Genomic DNA, 24,680 nt, shown 5'->3' on the forward strand with positions numbered 1-24,680 from the left:
GCTCTGGAACCCCTCTTATTGGCTTCATTGGGACCTGGCTCCAGTTAGGAAACTGTAAGCCCACAGTTATGGTGGGCTTTCCTCTGCTCCTGGTGTGTCGGGGTCTTTAGTACCACAGTAGAAGTTACTGAAGTGAAGCTCCTGGAGCAACACATTTCTCCTGTTGACCTGAGGACCTACAGGCTATTTCTACACCAGAAGGTGAAAATGGGCATAGGAGGAAGAGAAAATATCCTAGTCCCTTTTACTTCATGTACATTTTGCTGGCTATTAGCAGCAGTCATTCAGACTTGAGGTGTCTCCTCTCACACATTAGCTGTATGCAGTGCCTGATTTTGCTATTTTTTTTTCCTAGATATTTACCTTTACGTGATAAGCTCTGTGATATGTACACACATATTCTTCTCAAATACAAATTTAGGGACTTGGAGATGAGTAGGTCAGATGGGTGATAAAAATTTGGACATGTTTATGAGGCCAAGTAAATTCTATTGAAAGACTTCTTCTATACTAATAAATTAAACATTCCTTATAATGTTCTTGGCCTTGAGGCTTACTTCTGTGCAATGGTTGTCTCACCCTCCAAAACATGGTGGCTGTATGCTGACTTGTTATTAGGAGTGACCCCTGTTCCCTCCTAACTCCTGAACTCTGCACAGAAGTGGTTTGGGGGAGTGCTGCTGGCACAGACCAAAGCCATTGCAGATGCTGTGGTAATAACATGCTACAGGTAATAAAGTTCCTGTGCCAGAGATGTTTCCCACCACTGTTGTGCCACAGCAATAGTAGTCAACCCTATGTTTAGGGAGAATGGAGCCAGTGAACTGGGCTGACATGTTTCCAGTCCCACCTTCTCCTGCAGGCCACAGAAAAAAAAAGGGTGGGTCGCTCATGTCCTATATGTCTTCTACCTCTTCCCTAAATCAAGCTTCAGATCTTAGGCTATACTCAGTGATGGAATAAAGATTTACAGCGTGGAAGACTGACTGTGTTTGGTGTTGACCCTTCACTTAGCTGACAGATAGAGAAAGCCTTCCTTGTAGTCCCAGGGGAGGGAATTGTGTTAGGAATGTATCCTGAACGATGCCTGACTCATCCTCATGATAGCACATCATATTGTCACTGAGGGAGGTAGAGGTGACTAGACCAGAACTTCCATCCTTGTATAATGGAGATGTGCTGGGAATATGGATCAAAACTCTAACACTTCCCTTCCCACTGCCTTCTAAACTGCATCGAGCATCAAGAAACACAATAGATCATCAGCACAGAAAATACATCAAGTGTGGGTTTGAAATATTCCAGTTGGATAGTCAAGTTGCCTGTTACCAAAGGCATATGGCTTAAGCCACTGCTGTCCTGAAAGACTGTTAAAATTAAATTGTGAATTGATATCTCTGTCGTTGCAGCCCTGGAGCAGAGTGGCTGCCTTGCTATTTCACAATGGAGGATCTAAGGGTAGCAACACAGGGCTTAGTCTGTGAATAGTGTGCAGTATTATGTAATTTAATAACATTAAACTAGGTTATTCTGATAATATTATTTGAAAGCTGTTTAGTTTATTTAATACCATTTATATTTTATATGTCAGTTGAATTTGGGGAAAAAAGATTTTAGAAGAAACTGGGGGGAGCGCGGTAGGAAATTGTGCAATGTACTTATCTGAGACTACATCACACGGTCTGCAAAGCATGGCTTTTGCTTTTATACACATAGTCTTGGCGACTCTCCCACCAGCAACAATAGTGCTCAGACTCATACTGATGTCACTGTTGAGTTATTTAATTTGACTGAACGAGATTAATGTGTTTATTTAAAACCTTGGTCAAAATGGAAAAGAAAATCTCGGGACAATACTTTTATGTGAACATGTATGTTTTCACATCTGATGATTGTAATGTTGCATTAACTTATCAGGAGTAGTTGTTTACACATGCCAATGCCCAGGAGACCCCCTCAGATAAGAAGTGTGAGCCTTTTCCCTTTCAGCATAGAGCATAGACTTCTACACTGCTACTGGTCTGGTGGGCTTTCATCCCAGGCTTTCCTTGCTTCCTGTTGCTGCTTTCAGGGTTGATCCACAGTGATCCCAGCATTGTTTTATTTTCTCGTGTGAAGATGAGTTTTGGTGCCACCAGGCAATGACAGCAATGTGATGGTGGATCCTCCACAGGTTCTCACCAGGGCAGCGAGGGACAGACACCTCCACTGCACAGGATGTCTGGATGGGGCTGGTGCTGGGCTTTGTAGGCTGAGCCTGCTCCTGCAAGGACTGGAGCCTGCCTGTCTAAATTTTATCCACATGATGTTTTACGAACAGATCGAGGGTGTTTATTCCTGTGATAAATCACTCTGATTTTCCTTCATTCTCACATGTACCCCTTAAGTGTTTGGAATAGACTTTGGTTTTGTCTAGAGGCATTAGTAACTATCCAGCTAAATACTCCAGGTCATTGGAACTACTAATATAGAGCAGGGAAAAAAATCTGGAATCTGAATGTTCTTTTTGTATGGTGGGACAGGTTTCCACAGTCCCGTGGAATTGATCTTTGACTGATGAAGGGCATGAGTGATGGGGTTTCTGCCGTGCTCTGTCAAGAGCCCCTCTTGACAGTCGGGGACAAATGGACACACACATAAGTTGATAATGTAGAAATTGCAGAAGCCAGAGCTCAGTGCTCTGGTGGGTGCCTGAAGCAAGGTGTGCCTGTTCTGCTTCCCTGTTTTGTAGTTCCTCTGTGCATGTTTTTATGGTGCTTGGCATATGAAAGTCTTGGGGGAAGAGCAGCTGCTGCCAAAGAGTTGCTTTCATGATTTCTCTTCTGTGGGGCCAAGTTCTTCCATCCTCCTAGTGCAGTGCAAGGCTTTTGGGACTTTGAGCTCCTTCCCCCACCACTGCTGCTGTTGTGGAGGAAGGGAAAAAGCTTGTTATGTTTCCATGTATCTGCATTTCTCAGTGATGGGCATCTCTCAAAGGGAAATGCAGTGGGGCATAGGGATGGGCATGAGAACAAAACAGAAGAGCTGGGAGAAAAACAGCTCTAGGCAGTCTTTGGTCCTCAGTAAACATCACAGCCTGTCCAAGAGGCTGTGCTGCCCTGGGCCATGTGTGCTCACACTGCAGCATGCTCCAGAGCTCCGTGGCACCGAGGGTATCCAAGTATGCCAAAGAACCGGTACTTGGGATTGGCCTCCTGCCTCACTGTGTTGTACCTATGCCTGTGTCCCCAGGTGCCCTCTGAACTCTTACAAGACCTGTATATTCAAGGAAATTGCACAAAACATGGTTTATGAAGCTCTGCCATTCCCTGTGCTGGGCAATATCTGTCTCCCCAGTGGCTGCATCTAAGTGGTGCTGAGGACCGGGAGCAGACCTTTATTGGTGGGGCAAAAAGGTCCACAGGGGTGGAATAGGGCAGTCATGGAGCTGCTGCTCTCCAAATGGAGAGGCATCGATTTGCAAGCTGACCCCATCACTTATTTTAAGTGCCCTCTGTGTAGTTCAGACTTTTTGGACTTGCTTTGCACAGGGGGTCCATGAAATATATTTAAAGCAGTAAATAGCTTGACATACAAGGACATTTTTTCCTCAGAGTTCCAGTCAGTGGAAATATGTAATTTTCAGCTAAAATTAGACTGGCTCCAGCTATACGAGAAAAAAAAACGCAAAAGCCCTCAAGAGCTAAACTCTTTCTCTTGGACTTTGTCAGATGTAGCAACTCCTAGCAAAAATAACTCAGGATCCATCCTCTCAGGATCCATCCAGCACAAACTGTCCAAAAGTCTATGATTTGGATCCAGAAAGCTGTGAACTGTTGATGAGAGAGAAACAGACTGTATAGGCAAAAAAGACTTTTCTCTTCCATGTAAGAAAATATAAATAAGTTTAGAGAATACTAATAAATATTTCAAAAGCCTTAAATGAAATCTAGGAGAAGTTTAAATTAATTTTGCAGTTAATATTTTACAACTCTTGTCAGTACAGTGAGATTGTAGTGGCAGAGAGCAAGTTGAAATCAGAACAGTGTTCTACTCATTGCTTCCATAGAATTTGATATCACAGATTTATTTTCATAGAAGAGGATTGAGCTGAACCTACAGCTACCAGCATATAAAAAAGAGGGTAAATTTTATTTTGTACTAATAATAGTCTTAGTCCTGCAACCATTTGCCTGGTGCATTAAACTCTAAACACAAGTTGAAGTGACTGGATACTTTACAATTTCCATGAAATCCCCAACTCTAAAATGAGTGGGGTGGATAGTGTGGAAGAGAGGCTTGGGCCCAAAATAAACATTAAAAACCAAACAGAAAACCACTGAAAATTAACTACACATTTTGAATGATTTCTCTTTCAAAACATTTTATTGAAGGAACAATGGAAATAGTGTGTGAAGCCTAACCATGTATTGTGTTGCTGTTCCAGGCTTCATCAGCAGTTTCTTGATGTTTGGAAAGTTCTGAGACCCACCCTGTTGGACTACTTGTGCCTAAGACTACAAAAACATACGTGTGAAAGAACCTCTCTTCCTTCATTCCACTGAAGGAAGTGTCCATCACAGCACTGTGGAAACGCCGTGCACGCCTTGCAAAGCAGGAGAACAGTTTGTGCTTCCCTTGAGGTTCGTGCACAATCTCTGCTTCTTATGCACTCCAGCACCCCTATCAGCTCCTTGTTCTCCTTCACCAGCCCCGCAGTGAAAAGGCTGCTGGGCTGGAAACAAGGAGATGAAGAAGAAAAGTGGGCAGAAAAAGCTGTTGATTCCTTGGTGAAGAAGTTAAAGAAGAAAAAAGGAGCCATGGAAGAACTGGAGAGGGCTCTGAGCTGCCCGGGTCAGCCCAGTAAATGCGTCACGATCCCACGTTCCTTGGACGGGCGGCTGCAGGTGTCCCACCGCAAGGGGCTTCCCCATGTCATATACTGCAGAGTGTGGCGCTGGCCTGACTTACAATCTCACCATGAATTGAAACCACTGGAATGTTGTGAGTTCCCTTTTGGCTCGAAACAGAAAGAAGTGTGCATCAACCCCTACCATTACCGGCGGGTGGAAACCCCAGGTAATTATGTCATCTGCATATGATTCGCATCTCTGCGTTAGCTCTTGCTCCGGCAGGTCTAGTCTTGGTGCATCCTACAGCAGTGCTCTGAAATGTGAAAAGGCAGGTTCCATCTGATGGAAGGATCTTGGGTCTTACCCTGCCTGCTGCTATCATAGCTCTGGCAGCCAGGACTAGGGAGGGAGCAAGAGCCCCTCTACCGTTGGGGTCTGAGTCCCGTCGGACCCCTGAGGGCACCCGGATCTTGTCCAAGGTGCTGAAAGCAGCTTCCTCTCCCTGGACGTGGGTCCTGAATCCTCCCTGTCTGAACTGGTTTACATGAAGTCTGGGCACCAGCCTGGCCTCACCACCATGGTGAGATTTATGTCTCACTGAAAACCAACAGTTGATTCATTAAGCCCCAGGAAACACTAGCTCTCTCTTTAAAGATAAGAGTTGCAGTAAAATGGCATATTTTGCAGTGAATACGAAACCAGGTCAGTTGATTCTTCCTAAAATACCTGGTGGACTGCCTTAAGTGGGATTTACTTACCTAAATGGAGAGTTTATGTGAAATAAATCCATCAGGTTCCCATAAAACTTTGACATTTTCTACTGATAACCCTCTTTGGACTGCACTAAAAACTTATGACCTCACTGAAAGGTCATTTAATTGGACTTTATGTCAATGAAACAGCTGTTAAAAAATTGTAGTGTTCAGTGTTGACTTCTATAAGGGATCTTGGAAGACAGGGCTGGCAAAGGTCTTGAGCAGTCATCCTGTTTTCCTCTGCCCAGACTCCTGAACCAAACGAAATTACCAGGTACGTTCCTGACAGATATTTCCTAATAAGCTCTAAAAATCCCCTGTGATTAAGGCTCTACAGCCTCCCCAGGCAAGTGAAGCTATTGCTTTTCTATCCTTACAGTTCAAAATGATTTCTAATATCTAACCTAGCTCTCCCTTACTGCCAAAAATCACGGTAATTTAATTTACTAATGGATACGGTTGGTAAGTGTATACTTTTTATTCTGAGATTACTCCTTGTCTGGCATGAATTTTACTCTGAGGTGACATTCGGATCAGATAAGTGAACCGTGGGATGTTTCTTTTCCCACAGATGAAATAAGGGAAAGACATTTGTTAACATTTGTTAAACACCAGGGGCTGCTTCCTCTTCTGATAATCCTTCCAGTGCAGCAGAGCTGTCATTGTGAAGGTGCATCCAGTCTGCTGTAAACATTGTCAAAACTTTTATGTTTTATAGCTACACTGAGTGGCGCTTGTTGTCAACAGTTTTTGGTGGAAAAAGCTGATCTCACACCTTGCTAAAGTAAACTTTTCAATAATTTAAGAAAAGATGCTCATAAAATATCCCATTTTTTGGTTTATTGCACTTCTTTATTTGCAGGCTGCAGTCTTTCGTGTCTTATTTCTTCTGGTGTAACTTTGGTGCATTTAATGGAGTCTCCTCAAAGCTGACAGCACTGAACAGTGCTGACTTCAACCCTGGTTTTCTCATCTGTTCAGTGCCAGCTAACACTGCTAATGGAATAGTCCAGCAGCTGCTAAATGGCTGCCAAAGCTTGTTGTTCTGATCCTGAAACTCAGAAGCTTTCAGCTGTGAACATGTCTCTATTGTCTGTCTGTGCAGCAGACTGGCAGTATCTGTGCTAGTAAAGTAGAAGGGGACAAGGTGCAGGTCTGGGTACTACTGAATTGGTAACATGATCCCAGGAACAGCTTTCACCCATGTGGACTTGTGTGGACTAGCAGCTCTCAGAGTGCAGTTAGCCCACAGGAGGGACTTTGGGCACTTTGGACTTGGCCAACTTGTTCTGGAGGTGAAAGTGAGTGCAACTGTGAGCTGTGCTGTACCAGTCCTCCACAGGACCCAGGAATTGCTCTCAGGCTGTTGTATTCACTCCTACAACTCTGCTTACAGGCACAACTCAGAAGCTTAAGCTCACAGCTCCAATGCAGCTCCAGTTAGAAAGCAGTGCTGCAAGGAGGTGTTGGCAAGGCAAGAGAACAAATGAGCTTCATGAGAAAGTGGCAGCAGTGAGATCACCACAGAAAAGGCTGGGAGTGGTTGATTTAGGTGCCAGTCTGTTTAAACAACAGTCCTCTTTTAACTTCAGGAAATCTGCATCTTGGCTGTTAGTGATTTTAGTTTTGTATGAGATTCTCTGAGTTTCATCCTCTGGTGCTAAAGAATCCCTCACTGAATAAGTCAACACTGTATTTTTTATAATCCACATACCAGCATTATTTTCATACGAATGTCCACCCTTTTGGGGATCATTTTCCATCACTGCAGTCTTTGTTGCTGAGTCAACCACTCCATGACCAGATCCACTAACTTCAATCCAGAATGAATGAGCTGTGTCCAAGATGGGAGGGCCTCATCCTTTCTTTGACAGCCTGGCAAATTCTCTGTTACTAGAGTACAGCTTTGAAATCTGGTCAGAGATTCAGGGATTTCATTACCACTGCTGTGTCCTCAGGCTGCCCAGTCCCATTTTAGGCTCTGCTACTGAAACTGCACAGATTACACATGGCTTTTATTGCTGCTACAACTATTCCTGGCAGATTTCTTCTCAGGTCTGCTGAATAGCAGGTGCCACTTAGGAAAAAAAAAGCAGAAAATATTTCCTCTATGTGTGCAACATCCCACTTCAGAGAGGAGATGGCCACCTAATCTGAAAGAGGTAGGTATGTTGGTTATGCTCTGCTTCCCCCTTCATTGTTGCCTTTGAAGAGCTTCTCAGTGGTTTGTTGACCAGACCAGAGCTTTTCTCTGGTTTGTTGTCAGCAGAAGCTGCCTAAACATGTACCCTATCGTTTTTATAAGAGATCATTCATATGTAAGTACTGTAAATTTGAGGGTGCACCATTGCTGTGGACAGGAGAATTTTTGACTTAGACTAACTGACTGCTTTCATGAAGCCTGAGTGGGACTAAGATGTGATAGCCTGCAAGGTGGAAGACCATCTGATGGCTTCACTGTTGGTCGTGTGTTTGGGAGTAGCCATGGGCACAGGGAAGAGATGGATCTCACTGGAGAGTGGTCTCCAAAAGTAGTAAACTATGCGGAGATGGATTAATGTGTGAGAAATCGCAGTGTGGATGTTGTACCTGAAATTAAAATGAGGCACAGAAGTTTGCTTGCTAGCATCTGAAGTCACAGGCACAGCCAGGTTCCCAGCAAGAACTGTTTAAGCTAAAGGGAATGAGAGAAAGGGATGAAAAGAGGTGGCAGGACTTAGGACATGACCATATTTGTCTTCAGTTGAACAAAGATCATCAACACTTGAGCATGCATAGAAGGGAGAATCCACCTCTGGCTCTTGGTGGACAGTAGCACATAGAAGAAAAGGGCCCCAATGAGTGGAGAAAATGTGGGTAATTTATGAGGACAGACAGGTGCCAACACATTCAGTTACTCAGTTTTATGCCTCTGGTCACACTTCCTTCAGAGTGGTTGAGCCCTGGAGAGTGACATGTTACCGAAAGAACAAGGAGAACGAGGCCCTGGGGGATACTCTTAGCCACAAACAAGAACATCTCAGAATGCCTCCCCACCACAGAGCCTTTATCCCTCTAGGCAGTCACAGAACAGTCAGTGGAAAGAGTGAGTGAGGTGGCAAACAAACTGTTCAGCAGAGCAGAAATTAAGAGTGCCATGGTCAGAGCCGGGAAGGAGTTCAAGGCTTGAAAATTCTTCCTGCTGACTCACTCAAGGCAAATCAAAGGCTTTCCCTGGCAAGCGCTGTTCACACATCCGGATTCTCAGCTTTCATTTAGAGAAGGAGTTGAGTTCTCACAGGGCTGAAGGAAGCAACTCCCTCAGCTGTGGTGCCCACAGTCGGCCTCTCAACACTGCAGGACATTGCTGCACACAGCTGCCCCTTGCTCAGCACCTCTGCTGGGTGCCAAGGGATCTCCAGCTCCTCATTTTTGAAGGCTGTTGGTCAGAGCTGGCTGATCAGCATCAGACCTGACAAGCATCATACCAGTTTCATGGAGCTGCTGTGGAAAACTCCAGAAGCAACAAAGGAAAACTCCAGAAGCAGCAACAGCTCACAGCCTGGAGCTGTTCACAGGAGCATGGGATGGGAGGAATACAGCTCACCAAAACTATATCTGCAGTGATGGTATTGGTCTTGTCCCAATATATAGCAGTTAAAGAGTTTATTCCTCTCCACTGGCTGTTAAGAGATGCACAGGGGACTGGGCAGTGCATTCCAGATGTGAATACTTGTATTGCCTGTAAGAGTCCTACCTGGATGTTTAAAGCTAAAAGAACAGTAAAGAAGCAAAAAAACCTTTCTCTACCAAATGACTTAAGAAAGTGGCAGCAGACTCTTCATGCCACAAACAGGGGCATATGAGAGATAGAAGGAAAGAAAATAGTCTCCAGAGCACCAGTCCTTGTCCTGGCCAGAGGCTAATTAGCAATGCATTGGGCCAGAGAACCATGTATGTGTGGTGTCTTAACAGGTATGTCAGTGCCTGTGTTTCCGGGCAGAGGAGAAGATAACTTCTGCAGTGAACTCCCTGCCATCAGTCCAATCTTTTGCAGTGTTAGGGCTCAGTTCTTCAGGTCATGGGTGACCAGCAGATTCCCAGTGGTATATTCCAGTGGGTGGGCAGACAAGTTGTTTAACCCCGCCTCTACTGCAGCATGGTGCTACATTGAGCAAGAAGCTGTGAACCCATTGTTGGTACCAGGCACTGTAAATGCCCCAGCTCTCTGAGCAGCTGATTTGAATGTGAATTCCAAGCAGAGTTCCTACAGCCTCTTCTCATGCACATGTTTTGCATTATCCATACATTATTTGCTTTATTCAATAGCAATTTTTCCACTCTTTCATTAAGCTGGATAAATGAGAGTTTGCTATAATTAAAAGTTGTTAGCTAACCTACCTAAAAATAATTTGCCTTACATAGATGGTTTTTTGGCCCAAGCAATATGTTAAAACATGTTCAAACTGTATATTCCCATCAACATTTAAAAACAAGAGTGTACATTGCTATTTGTTTCCATAAACTAGTAAGGATAGACTGGAAGATGATGTGCTGCTGGGTTTTAGGCCAGAGGAACTCTGGATACTAGGTCAGTCAATACAAGCCTGCTGAATTGTCCCTGATGCTGGGACAATTCATCCTTCTCACAATAACTCAAATTGCCTCCTTATCTTCTTTGGTGGCTTTTAGATCTGCATGATACCAACCAGGAATTTGTTCCCCCTACCTGTGTTGAAAGCCTTAACTAAGATAACTAGGCATTATGTGAGCTAGTAACTAACAGAGAAATCTTGGGGTACAGGAATCACCCATTGTAGGGGCTGCTCTTCCCACCAAGGACTATGGAAGACACAGTTAAAGCTTCAGGTTGAACTCTCATATTGAAAATTATTCCGCAAGCCTCCTTGTGTTCCAGCCTAGGGACTGCATCTCCATAGGTATCTCACTATTCAAGATTTTCAAGGTGTTTTGAGTCTTAATTCTACTCTTGCTTCTCATGTCAGAATCCAAAGTAATTTGGATCAGTTTTGGGTTTCTCAAAGGGGCAATGCTGTTAGCAGCACTGACAGTGTGAGATGAAAATGGAGTTTGTGGATAGGCAATATCTTCTACTAGACTAATTTTTAAATGGGTTAATTTGGATTTCATTTTCTGGCCCTCATTTTTCATGTCTTAAATACCAGCCACTGACATATGCCTTCTTACACTAGATCTTTTCTAACTATATTGCAAGACCCAAATTGATATTGCTGCAATGTTTGAATTGCCATTTACATTTCCTTTCAAAGATCCTACTGTCTGTCTGGCAGCATTTTCAAGTACCTGACAACATTTTAGATCTGGTGTCTGGCCTCAGGTCTCTACTTCTTTTTGCCCATCTGTAACATGCTGGTAGTAAAATATGTAGTGTATTGTAGAGCACTATTAATTGTTATTAAACTTGGCTGTGAATTTGGCACATCCTGGTGATAATATTTAGAAAACTTATGATGTGCTCAGTTTTTGAAGAAGGGAGGAATAGGTAATTTTGAAAGGGAGAGATGTGCTGTATTTATGAATTTTATGGTACTTGCTCAAGTCAAGATTCCTTATTTTGCATGTGGAACTGCTGTAACTGGCTTCAGATCTGGAGAAAAATGTCCAAGAATTCAGCTTTTGATTCTTGGGTTTGGACAGGTTTGTTACTCTTCAATGACTTGTATGCAGACATCAATATTTGAGATGCATGGAATATGCCTCTTTTTAACTTACAACAAGATATACTTTCGAGAACACAGCTTTAACCATTTTTTTCTGCTGTTTTTGTTTCCAGTCCTACCTCCTGTACTTGTTCCAAGACACAGTGAATTTAACCCTCACCTCAGCCTCCTTGCCAAGTTTCGAAACACTTCTCTGCACAGCGAGCCACTGATGCCGCACAATGCCACTTACCCGGATTCTTTCCAGCATCCTCCATGCACCCCTTTCCCATCATCCCCCAGCCACATGTTCTCCCAGTCACCTAACAGCATCAGCTACCCCAACTCGCCAGAAAGCTCTTCTGGACCAGGAAGTCCCTATCAGCTCACAGGTAAGAATGAGCTTTGGGACACCCTCACTGAGGCATTTGAGGGTTGTGACAGGGCCTGGGGTCAGGTGACAATTCTGTGCTCCCCCACAGACTGTAGCTGCAGATTGAACTGTTGGATAGAATGGACTTGGAATGTGATTTCTCGTGACTGTCTCCCGTATACTGTCTCTCAGTCCTTCTGACAGATGCTCAAGAGATTGAGAACTGTAGTTGTCCTGCTCCTAGAAGTGCCTGGGTGTGATGTCATGATTACTCTGGGGAAAAAACTGAAGAGAGAAGCAGGTGTGGCAGAAAAGGGCACTTGCAAGACCTAAGTTAGGGACCTAGGATGGTCAGGGTCAGAACCTTTAGAAACTCCATCAAGGAGAGAGGATAAAATGAGGAAACTGGTGTGCAGAAAGCTTTTTAAGTTTATGGGAATCCTACTGACTGTATAAATTTCAGAACATTAAGGTGTTTAACAATCTGGCCAACACTTGGAAAAGTCACAGCAAGTTCCTGTGACTTTGGAACATGTTCCACAGTTCTGAGATTAACAGGCTTATATCACTCAGATTGTTTGTGTTGTGAACTCCTGACTTAGTACAGCTCTAGTTACCTGAAAATTTAACTGTGCTTTTGTTGCTAATGCAACACAGTTAAGAGCTAGTTTTAATATCAAAACACGGTTCAGATTCACTTCAGCACTTTAACTTTCAAGCAGTTTCAGTTATGTCAGCTTTTTCACAAAGATGAATTCAGGTCAGAATCTTGTAATTTAAGATTTTAGCATCTTAACTATGAAGCATTTAAATTCAGGTCCTTAATGATATGCCTATTTCATTTTAAGAAAGAAGTTTATTTTACAAGGTTTTTGTAGCATTTGAACTTCCTTTTAAATTGAATACTTTCAACACAGTATGATGTTTTTCCTTCCCTCTTCATTCATTGAATGTGCCTTCATTCATTTCTTCTCTAGATCTCTATTTCTGATTATATCATATTTAGCAACACTGAAACATTTCATCAAGTAGCAAGACTTGTTTGTCTTGCCAATATTTTTCTTTCTCCTGTGTGTAACTAGGTTGGATTCAATGGAGCTGGTCCTGACAGGTAAATCAGGCCCATTCCAGCTGTGTAATGACTCTGACTCGTGCATTTAACTGAACTTGGGACCTCTCAAAGCTACTTAATAATGGAAGTGGCTCAACCTGAGCTTCAGTATATCATAGCACATAGCATACTGATAAGCATAATTTGCCTGTGTAACAATTAGGGATGGAAGGCTATCTAAAGCAAACTGGAGTTACATCAAGAACCTTGAGAGGGATTGCTGTGACCAAATACAGATGTCAGCAATGCAGGTTTCTGTGTCTGATGGAATTGTCTATACTCTCCCTGTAACCAGTGGAGGAAAACAGACACTCCTAGAAAAAGATTCATTGCATCTTCTGGTATATGTCCAATACACTGTGTCTGCAGGTTCCTATTTTTCTTTAGTGGATATAAGGAGACCTAAATGTGACTAGTTTAGGAGCAGACATTAAAAATGTCCATATAACCACATGATTCTGTGATTATATTCCTTTCTGTAACTTATTTTCTCTTTCACTATTTCTTGACTCTGTTTTACTGTTTTTTGTTGGAGGGTTATGTCATCTAAGTGTTAGAAATATCATATAGTGTATGAAATTCCTAGGTCCTGAACAGTGCTTAAATAGAATAGAATAACATGGCTTACTTGGAAGATTCAGTGGTTGTCTCATGGTACAGTTCTTAGTTATCCACTCCGGATCAAGTTGCTTCATTTTGAGGGCCAGACAACAGACCCCAAACACAAGAGGGAATTTCAGTCTGGAACCAAGTTAAACCCTTCTTAGAGAGGCCCTTGGTCCTGCAAGCTTGTATATGGCTATAATTTTCATATAAGCTCATTGAGTTTCTGTTCAAATGAGGCAAAACTACACACTTTTAGTGCTTATGCACTGAATGTTGTCATTTTATAATATGAAAATGAATTCCTTTTTAATTTGGCTTTCTAAAGCCTCCAGCCTTTCTGGATAATCCCCATTGCAGAGTCACCTTCTGTTTTCTAGCTCATGTTGCTGTAAATGAAACAAATCAGGAGCTGAGCAGTTGTGACTTGATACTTTTCCTCCCAATGTTTTCATGACATCTATTGCTCTTTGATGGGAGACTGAACAAACCAGGAGAGGGACAAACTTCCCTTGTAGGAAGGGGGAAAAAGACAAGTCTGGAGGGAGTTTTGTCAAGTCTGGTTTCTAAAGCTTTCTATAAGCTTTTTTTACATATTATGAAGAAAGAGAGATTTCTCCCAGAGGATGAAATAAAGTTAGTTTCTGCTCTTAAATGGTCCTCCACAAGTTTTAAATTAAAGACAGAATTCTGGAAATAACAGAAACTGCATTACTTAGGGTAACAACCTAAGAGAACTTGATTTTACATGGGTCTAGGCCTGAGGCACTGTTGTGACCATCCCTCTCTCTTTCAAGCACTGCATGTCCAACATGACAGCTTTTCCTTCCCATCTTTGCTGAACATGCAATGGTCTTAATATGGAGACTGAAGGGAAGTCAGATTCAGATTTGTGCTTTTTCCAGTCTTCTCAAGCCAAACAGTACTGAAGTGGTAAAATACTCACCAGGAAAAAAACAGGAGGAATTTACCAACATACTGACTTAGGTGTCTTTCTTCCTTTCTTTCTCCTTTCTTTTTTCTTTCTTTCTGTAGTGGAAACTCCACCTCCGCCCTACCATGCAAGAGAGCCTCCAGGAATCCACAATGGACGGTCAATGGATGCAATAGCTGAAAGTCAGCTAGTGTTGTCTTTGCCCAATGGAGGTAAATCTGCCGATGGAGAAGCTGAAAGTAAATACCATTTGTACTATTCTTTAAGTAAAAACTTTAAAAAAAAAATTGTTTTAAAAAATTGTTATTTGCACATGAAGGGTTAGTGATCTGTAATAATAAGTTTCAGTCAGTTTTGCAGTAAGTCTGTGTGCTAGACCCATCCATTAGCTAGCCGGAGAGGTTGATGTAATATTTCCATGAATTATGTGCAAAGTTACAGAGTTTAGACCTTATTTGCATCAATGGACTATTACAGTTAAAAAGCTGTTAATGCAAGCAAACACTGTTATCTACATTGTAAAGATAAACATATCAAATCAGGGATGGTGGGGCAATATAAAACACAAAAGCGTTATCAATATCAGAACTCATTTCTTTATCACCTTCAGCTCTAGGTTTCAAGTACTTTAAAGCCTTATGGTAGGGGCCTTTTTACTGCCATCTTTGTATAAATGTTACGGTTCTGGCTGGCTAGAAAAGGAAAGGACGTGTTCTAGTGGAGTACAAAGATATTTTGACAGAACTCCAAAGTCTTTGTTGTCTTATAAGAATTCTTTAGTGGGAGAGGCATTAATGGTCAAAGAAGGGTGTGGGGTCCTGCTTGCACCCCTCAAACAACTTGATGACCTCTCCTCTTGATGGCCTTTCCTACCTTTGGGCTAGTACTGGCTAGTGCTAATGCCCCCACCATTGAGAGCCCGTTGCTGCAGAGTAGGAAGGGGAAATGGAATTCCTCTGCTGGCTTTTGCTTTGGCTTCCTGCTACTGCAATGAAAAATCACTGTTGTTCTTTTAGTCCATCATATTGTGTTCCTAAAGAAGTGTTATTTCTAGAATGAGGACTGAGCACTGCACACACATGCACATTTAAAAAATATCGCCAGCCTTCTGAAACAGTGAGGAGTGTGTATTTAGCATGGAACTGGAGCAGAAGGAATGTGAGGGGATAGTGCTAATTACGGATGGGGACACAGAATGGCTGGATAATAACAAGTTATCAGACACCAATACTTATAAATAAACTGTCAAGCTAGTTTAATCTCTTTATCACAGCCTACCATCCCTGATCACTATCCTAGTGAATATTAGTTGGAAGTTTATTAGAGGTTATGCACAGAGGTGCTCTGGGGGCAGGCGGGCTCACATGCCTGTGGTGAGCAGGCAGGATAAAGTTTCCTACTAATTCCTGTAGGACAAATGAGGCTCAGAGATTCTGTTACATTTTTGAATCTTTCTCTGTCTCTGACTTAGAAAACCTGAGCAGGGATATATCCAAAAGAAATGACCTTGCTGACATTTCTGCTTACAGTTCCACATGGAAACGGAAAGCCTGAAAGCGTGCAAAAATTGGAGTGATTTATTACTTCTGAACTCCAGAGTTTGGTATTAGGCTGAAGGCCTAATACCAAAAACTTGGCTCAGTTTTGACTTGCTTTGAGCCCATCTGTCATCCCTATCTCCTGCTGGTGTGCAGAGCAGATGTATCCCTTACTATTTTCAGTGTATAGTTCGGGCCCCAGTTCAGCAAGGACTGTCAGTATGGTTGATTTAATGCAGTGGAGTTTCCCACTTTTAAGAAGAAGTGGGGCTCCTCGAGGCTTAGAGTTAAGCTGATGCACCAACCTTTTGCATGTTTGGTACTTCAGTCATAAAATCAAGAAGCAATGGAGCTTCTGTTGGGATAAAGTATGACATAAGTGACTGTTTAGATAAAGAGATGGGGGGCTGAGAGTGGGAGGGAATGAAAGAAAACAGAGAAAGATTGTTTAAAAAATATGCTGTAACCTGAGCAGCTTCCTAATTTTATCTCCTACAGACTTTCGGCCTGTTTGTTATGAGGAACCCCAACACTGGTGCTCAGTTGCCTACTATGAACTCAACAACCGGGTAGGGGAGACTTTCCAGGCCTCCTCTAGAAGTATCCTTATAGATGGATTTACAGATCCTTCAAATAACAAAAACAGGTTCTGCCTGGGTCTGCTCTCAAATGTAAACCGCAATTCTACTATAGAAAACACCAGGAGACACATAGGAAAAGGTAAGAGGAAATCCCCTCTCCTCAGGAATAATATTCAGAGCTCAGAAGATCCATGCATTGCATGAACAAACCTATCTGATTCATCAGATGTGCTTGTCTTGAAATCAGACCTTTGACATCTGAAATAGAAGAAAAGCAATGGATTCTTTTCTGACTGGATAACAATCAACAGAGTAACTCCTTACAAAGGCTATTTACTTGGCCAGCAAAGAGAAAAATGTTGTTTATAGTTGTGTGTTCTAATTTAGCAGTATGTATTTTCATTTTATTTATTAGAGCTTCTGGCAACTGGGAATATTGCCATTTAAATGCCACTAAAAGGATAATTGCTGGTGCCTCAGGGCTGCTTCTCCTCCCACCAAATAACAAAGGGAGATGGATGAAACACTTAGTAGTTGAGTTACTTAGCTGAAGAACTCTGGTGGAATTGTGTTTGCTGCTTTCCCCTCCCCCCCACCTCCCACCAATCTGATTCCCTGCTTTGTCAGCTTTTCACTGGTAAAACTAAGGTTTGTATTCTCCCACCAGCAGCTGCTGGTGCAGCTCTGTGTGCTCCAGCTCTGGTGTACATATACCCTCAGCATGCAATGTGACATGCTGCTGGGGCCAAGCACGAGGAGACCACACCTGGACACACATGGCCACACACACTCTGTCCCAGCTCCCCAGGGCTGTGTAGGGTTTGATATTCCCCCAGAACTTACTGTTGTTTGTGGTGGTGAGTCAGAAGCCCTGTGCCAGCCACTTCTCCATGCAGATGAAGCTTCGCCTGTTCTGGTACATCCAGTCTAGACTCATTATCTTGCCAACCCAGCCTCTCACCAGTAGCTGCCTGGGAATGCATTTCCCACTGGGCTAATTAACTCTAATTGTTCCACTCCTATTATCTTGTCAACCTCACCTCATTTCCCAGGCCTAGAGCAATATTTTAATTGGCTCTTGATAGTCTAGTGTTGAATGACTGAATACAAGGAAGCTCTGAGACAAATGTGATACATTTTTTGCAAACAGCAGTGAACCTGAAGGCTGGAGCAGGCAATGCTGTGCTAAGCTCTTGCACTTTTCCCCAGAATGAAAAACACTTTTGTTGCAGATGCTACAAGTGTGTGCCTTAGTGGTTTGTTGTGTGGAGTGCAAATGTGTTGTACATCTAATTCTAACTTACTTAGAAAATAAAGCAAAGCTTTACATCCTATCAATGTAGGCTGTCAGAGGGATGTAGATCAAAGCCGAACCTGGCCCTAAAAGAAGAATGACAAAAGATCCCAGCTGTCATTTGGCAATGTGACAGTCTGTGGCTTTCTGCCCCCAAAAGGTGAGGAGACACAACAGAAATAAAGTTAGGTAAATGCTAATGGTCTTCATCCATTTAAATGTGAAGATCTGTCTTAATTGATTAGAAGTCCTTTAAAGTCCTACACTAGGAATGTGCCCAAGGGAAGGGAGCAGATTGCCCAGAGAGGAGCTTAATATATCAGAGATCCTTAATTTTACTGCTCTTCCCTGTTTATGCAAATCCTAAAAAAACATATACAAGTGGAATAGAAGTGGCACCAGTGCAGGCCTGCAGAAGAGCACAGAGCAGCTCCAGAAGCGTATAGTTCAAAGGCATGGTGGACAGATGAAAGCTGCTGAAATGGATACAATTGTCACATGTTAACACTGGAGAAAAAAGAGTGAGTAAACAAGATTAGCTCAGTAGGATAAGGATATGTGATTGAATTGTCATCTAGAGTATCAGCATGAAACCATTTCCTGGAAATACCACATCAAAGCTAAAAACAATCCAGAACACAATGCAACATATACGAGCAATTGGACCTGTTTCAGCAGTCAGACTTCAAGGACAAAAAAGTAACTTTTGATCAGTGTCAAAAAGATGTGGATGCTTGGAGACTGCTGAATTTTCAGTTTCTGCAAAGGCAATGAAATACCACTAAAACATATGGACCTTTGATTTGGTCTTCTACAAATATGTATTTAGCTGCTTGATTTCCTTTAGGGTGCTTTCCTCTGGTGAATGAGTACTAGAATAATAAGAATACACACTGATCAGTGTTGTATTTACTGCTTTTAAAAAGTTCACAAGAAGAAAACAATTTGTAACCTCTCTGCTTTCAGAAGTGGCATTGATGTTTTTGTTATTGTAGCACAATGTTTGGGCAATGCCTTTGAAAGCATTCATTTTTTCTCAGAAAATGGGTTACTTAATATACTTTGAAAACTCAGCCTTTAAAATTTTTCACCTTAGCATCCCCTGTGGTGACCCTCAGTCAGTAGCTTCTCCTGAAGATTTGAAATGTGGTGCACATTTACGTCCTAATTCTTCTCTCCCTACCCTCTGTTCTTACTTCATCTGATTATTTCAGACAGCTATATGGACTCTATCAAGTTCCTTTCTGTCCTTCCCTTTTGCCCATTTCCATGGGAAGGAAGATCAAGTGGTAACAGTCATGGTGTGCAGCACCTCACAGTGCCTGGTGCAGTTGAAGCTGATGCTTTCCTGTCACTGCTGTTCCCAGTGCAGCACCAGAGTGTGCTCTGAGCCACAGCCCTGCCACTCACAGCTCATTTCAGATCTTGTGGGTGCTCAGAAGTTAAGTGATGGCTTGAAGACAGGTTTTAAGGTTCCCATCTGAGTCACCCTGGAAGACTATGGGAGAGTGTATTTTTTCCCAGATTCTTTTCCCACTCAACCTGCTTTCCCCTGTGCCATTCCCACTTCTGTTTAGAGGCTGGTTTTGTCCTAAGGATGTGCTGCTGCCCCTTGTTGTTAAGACTGCAGAATGATGAACAGACTGGGAATATGTAACCAGTCTGTTTGTATGAAAGACAGCAGGAATAAAACTAATTACAGCTGCATTATTAAAGCACAGTTACCAGTAGCTTTGCAGGCAGTCTACTGAGGCTCTGTGAACATTTGTGTGTGTCTGAAGAGCATGCCTAGTATTAGAGAGGAGGATTTTATTTTTATGTAGTGGTGGTTTTTACAAGATCAAAGAATTGAGTTTTTCCACCTCTCTTGGCCCTGGGAAGCATTCATTTCCCCTAATCTAGCCATGGGAAGGGTGACTGGGCATTTTCACAGGATGACTTGTCCCCTTTCAGGTTGTGGCTTCATGCTCACTTTTCAAGCAGTTTTCATGCTCACTTTTCAAGCAGTCAAGGTCCCCATTGCCACACTTATACTGATAAAGATCTCACAAGATCTCACTGAAAATAAATTTTGTTTTGTTTGTTTTTAAGTTTATTAGCTGGTTCAGTTCCTCAGCCTGGACAGCAGCCCAATCCTCAGCTGTTGCTGCCAGCATGAAAGCAGGTGTGTCAGCAGGGGCAGGGAATGGGAGAGCCCTTTCAGCACCTGCACAGACTTCCATGGCATTAAGCTGGCTCTGAGCCTGCACTCTGTAGCAGATGGAGTGAATCATCTGGTCACAGTGCCTCTCTCTAGCTATCAGCTAGAGAAGGCATCTACACAGTTATCATCTTACAGATGATCCCCAAATTCAAGATTGCTGAATTAGGCTAAGATAAATTCTCCCACCAGTTCAGGTATGTTTTCATGCAAGCAGATATCCTTGGTGGATCAGAATATTTGAAGGGATAGAAGTGCTTCCATCTTAATTTCCCCAAGTCACAGTCAAAATTTGAGTTAGTATTGGTAAGTCACTTGGGCACTGAAAAGTTCTGAAGAAAATCAGTCATTTTCTTGCTAAAGGTCACTTGGAACAGGATCTGATGAGTAAGTCACATCATGTAAATGCAAATACATGGTTCTGAAGGGGCAGATAAAGCAAAATACAGAAAAGTATTTTAAGTACATGCCATGCTGTGTTTTAAATGTCTGACAATAGGATCCTGTAGTAAAACAACGGCGTACAGTGAAGTGGATCTTGGCCAGTGCGCATTTGCTTAACAGCAAAAATACATTTAGCTGTGTAATGCAATAGTGATTTTTCAGGTCTTGGGTAATTTTGATTGATGTTTAGGATATTGTTGACATGTGTTTGATGTTTATGTATGTGTATTTTGTCATAAAGTTACTACTTTAGTACAACTATGCTGTTGGGTTGAAGTAAAGAAACCAGCACTGAGAAACAAAGATCCTGGAAGGATCCTGGGCTTGTATGCCCAAACCAGTAAAATAATTAATTACTGGCATAAAGTGTGCTGTGAAAAATGGAGACATAATACATGTTACTTTTTTTTTTTTTTCAAGGTGTTCATCTTTACTATGTCGGTGGAGAGGTTTATGCTGAATGTGTCAGTGACAGCAGTATTTTTGTGCAAAGCCGCAACTGTAACTACCAGCACGGTTTCCATCCAGCCACGGTCTGCAAGATCCCCAGTGGCTGCAGCCTCAAGATCTTCAACAACCAGCTCTTTGCCCAGCTTCTTGCCCAGTCAGTCAATCATGGTTTTGAAGTGGTGTATGAGCTGACCAAGATGTGTACTATTCGAATGAGCTTTGTTAAAGTAAGGATTCTTTGCTTTCTCTTACATTCTTGCTTTTGCTTTCTCTTGCATCCTTTGGTGCAAAACTAGATCACATCAAATCTGTTCAAGGGAGGATGTAGATACCCAACTTTCGAATAGCAATTCATACTGCCTGTTTTCCAGTATTGCCTTAAACTTATAGGTGCTCAAAATCAATAGCTTTTGTGGTCAACCTGAAAATCTCTTTGATTACAAAATTTAGGTGCTCCATAGACTCTCTGTGGAAAATAGGCTGAGAATGTATGGTGGTATTCCCCCACTGATTGTTCAAAAAGCTCAACTCAGAAGAGCTCAGCAACATATAAATGTTGTAGCACATATCTTAGGCAGTTGTGATCTCTCCTATTGTTACTGGTTTGAAACAGAGCTTAATAGAGCCATTTAAAAGAATGTCCATATGTATTTAGGCTAATTTACAGTCTCACCAGTAGCACAGACTGGTATACAATGTCTTAATCAAGAAACACTGGGTCCTTCTTCATCCCTCACTGAGCTTGAAGAGAATTGTTGTTTGCCATCTGCCCAATCCCTCACAAATATCATCTTACTTTCTGATGATATTCACTCTGGCCAGCCACACAACCAGAAGGGCTTCTTGCAAGCAGAATGGAAAGCCCAAAAGAATACTTTACCTTCCCCCTGTTATTTGAAAGAGACAAGAAGCTACCAAATGCATTACTGTTCTGATGTCCTTCATATTTGAATTTCACAGTCTGACTGCTCTGTGGGAAATCTATCAGTCTTTGTGTGACTTTCTCAAATCTTCTGAATGGCCTTCTCACCAGAACAAGATCTCTCAACTCCTTTTAGCACTTAGGATTTATTTGCATGCCTGTTGTAGCATCAGATAGTTTCCAGATGATGCTAGACCAACTTGCTATAGTGCTGCTGGGGAGAGCCGGCAGCAATGTTCAGCCTGCAAACTGGAGCTGCTGCACCATTAGAAGCTCTTGGTCCTGCTAGGTACCATAAAAATGGCTTGAGTATGTTCCTTTGTCTTGCAGATTTGTTTTTATACAAATGACTGAATTGAGGTGATTGAATTCTCATCTAAGAAACCAAAAAGTGTTTGAGGCTCAAGTCCAGTTTCCTTAAGTTCTACAGAGCTGATGATTTGTGTCCTACATATCTTTCTGGTCTTTTTCTAGCCATCCTTGGGGACCCATCTTCTTAAGTCTTCAAGAGCATTAGGAGTGCCCTGTAATCTCTCCCAGGAGTCCAAGCCAAAATCTCCATGCCCACGACCATGCTGTTGCTTTGTTCTTGGGAGTGAACTGATATCTTGTTCACATACAAGCGTTAGGGCAAAAAAAAAGAAAGCAAGAAACCCAACAAACAGCATTTTCTTTAATGGAAAGCATGAATGGGCATGTTGTTTGTAAAGGCAGTGTAGCCAGTTACACAATATTTTCATTATATCAGCGATTCAGGGGCAAGCTCTTTGATGTGTTATCTGCCTCCATGCCCAGCATGGCAGCAGAAATGGTGGGGTTGATGCACTATAAAATGCTGCTGCCATATTATCACCTTGCTTTGTTGAAATAATAGCAGCTGTTATTGTGCCTCAGGCACCAGAAGACCAGTGCAAGGGGTTATTTTGAACTCTTTCCCATGACGTCTGGAAAATTGCTATGCAAATCTCATCTAGGCTCTTTCTTCCTGGCCTGCAAATACACTTCCCTTTATTCAGTCTTCCCAAAATATTTCCCTCCCAAGGAGTGAGCCCTCCTGTGTTCAGTCTGGGGTCAGGAGTGATCCTGGATGTTGGGAATGCAGTGCCAAAGGGGCCTGCTGTCTGTCAGAGCCATAGTCCAAGAGAGCCCTCGTGTGCAGGGCAGTGCTGTGGCTTCTCTGCTGACTCGTGTCCAGATACTGCTGGTCACCTACAGCCACAGCCCAAAGGGCTGGAAACCCTGCCTCTGACCCCACCAATGCTTGAGCTACCAGCTGGGGGGCTGGGATAGGTAGGGATCAAGATATGAGAAACTTAACATGGCTGTGCCATCTTCTGGAGGTAGGGCATGGGACAGAGGGAGGGGAGGTCTTGTCCCCTCTGATGCCCTTTTTGTGCCCACAGAGCAGCTTAGAGGAGCTCAAATGTGGTGTATCATCAGTGAGAGCAGCTTCCATCCACTGAGCACTGCTGATAACCAAAGCAGGATGGCTCTTGCCACCTCTCCACAGGTGAAGCAGCTGAAGCACAAAGGGAAGAGATGGAGAGTTTCTCCAAGCCAAGGTCTGAACCCAGCTCAATCCCTCCCACATCTCCCCAGGTCTTGGGACTAAGGGGAACACCCAATAGACTTGAAAGCTCAGCACTCTGGGACATGGAGCCTAGGCTGGAGAGAGCTGTTGCCCACAGGAGGAGGGAAGTGTTGGCAGAAGCAGCAGGACCCGTGGGAGTACCAGTATCCTCTTCCCACCATCTGTGGAAAACACCACTGCAGCTTTGAAAGTTGTACACACTTCATTCCCTCATTAAGAGAACTCCAGCTCTGGGTTCTTCTCAGTCCTGGGGTGAAGGAGGCTACCTGCAACCCAAAAGTGATATACAGGGAGCATCAGAGTCCTTGCCCTCCTGGCATTTCCCCTGGGGGCGCTCCAGCCAGAGACAGCATCGCTGGGAGTGTTTGGGAGTTGCCAGCAGAGGGAGATGGCCAGCCACCTGCCAGGCTCCCCCAAATCTGGCACATTGTGCTTGAATCCTGTAATTGCTGTTCCTCTAGATTTTCTGTCCTGCCTGTCAGCAAGGTGTGCCACCTCCTCTGACACTTGCTCTCCTGGCTGTGTATCTTCACTGCAGTTGAGTACCTGTGACTTCACCATCTCAGAAGTCTGACTGTGCTGGCATTTTATGCAAACAGATAGAACATCAATTTGAGGTTCTGTGAATGCAGGCTCTTTCTAGTCTGATAAATGCTCTGCAGTTCAGAAAAATGCTGTCTGTTTGGAAGTGCTCTTTGGGCTTTGGTGGGTCCATATCTTACTCTTCTGCTTTCTTTTCCCTTTTCTTCATTAATTGGCATGGATTTTACCCAGACCACTTATGGTAACATCTCATTTTAGTGTTGATCCTAGTTTTCCAGCTATCATCTAAAGAAGTAGCTGCACTGGCAGCCACAGTTGTCTGAGCTGCTCAGCACTCAAATTTTGGTGACTTTGGCAGCCATCAGTCCTAATATACCTCCATGTCCTTTTGTTGTGACAAGAATACCAACCTGCCTGCTTATCATAATGACAGGTATGACTCAGTGTCTGATCAGCATCCCAAAAATGAAGATCCTCATCCTGTAGTAGGACCATGTTTTGCACATTGCCCTATGGAAATCTGAGATCAGTTCTGCCAGTGAGACATCTGGTGAGCTGCAAGACTCTGGGCTGTGACTTGCATGCCTTGTGCTGCTGTGACGTCAGGCTGCCTACTTAGCACTGCTTAGACACTGTGCCTGCTTGAATCATAGAATATGCTGAGTTGGAAGGGATTCATCAGGATCATCAAGTCCAGCTCCCGGCCCTGCACAGCACTATCCCCAAGAATTACACCCACAAACATTATCTGAATGCTTCTTGAACTCTGTCAGGCTTGGTGCTGTGACCACTTCCCTGGGATGCCTGTTCCAGTGCCCAGCCACCCTCTGAGAGAAAAGTCTTTTCCTA

The 24,680-nt window shown here is 43.1% G+C and overlaps 1 protein-coding gene across 1 annotated transcript in view; it reads left to right on the top strand.

Annotated features, from left to right (window-relative positions):
• The window catches only part of SMAD9 (SMAD family member 9), a 43,646-nt gene that overhangs the window by 10,407 nt on the left and 8,559 nt on the right, over window positions 1-24,680 (top strand). Inside the window, exons 2-6 of the mRNA XM_054654867.2 lie at window positions 4,427-5,058; window positions 11,382-11,639; window positions 14,370-14,507; window positions 16,305-16,526; window positions 20,746-21,002. Coding sequence (XP_054510842.1) covers window positions 4,647-5,058; window positions 11,382-11,639; window positions 14,370-14,507; window positions 16,305-16,526; window positions 20,746-21,002 — 1,287 coding nt within the window. The 5' untranslated portion in view covers window positions 4,427-4,646. The remainder of the gene's footprint in view (window positions 1-4,426; window positions 5,059-11,381; window positions 11,640-14,369; window positions 14,508-16,304; window positions 16,527-20,745; window positions 21,003-24,680) is intronic.

This window comes from Agelaius phoeniceus, chromosome 2 (assembly GCF_051311805.1).
Source record: "Agelaius phoeniceus isolate bAgePho1 chromosome 2, bAgePho1.hap1, whole genome shotgun sequence".
In the NCBI taxonomy this organism is placed as follows: domain Eukaryota; kingdom Metazoa; phylum Chordata; class Aves; order Passeriformes; family Icteridae; genus Agelaius; species Agelaius phoeniceus.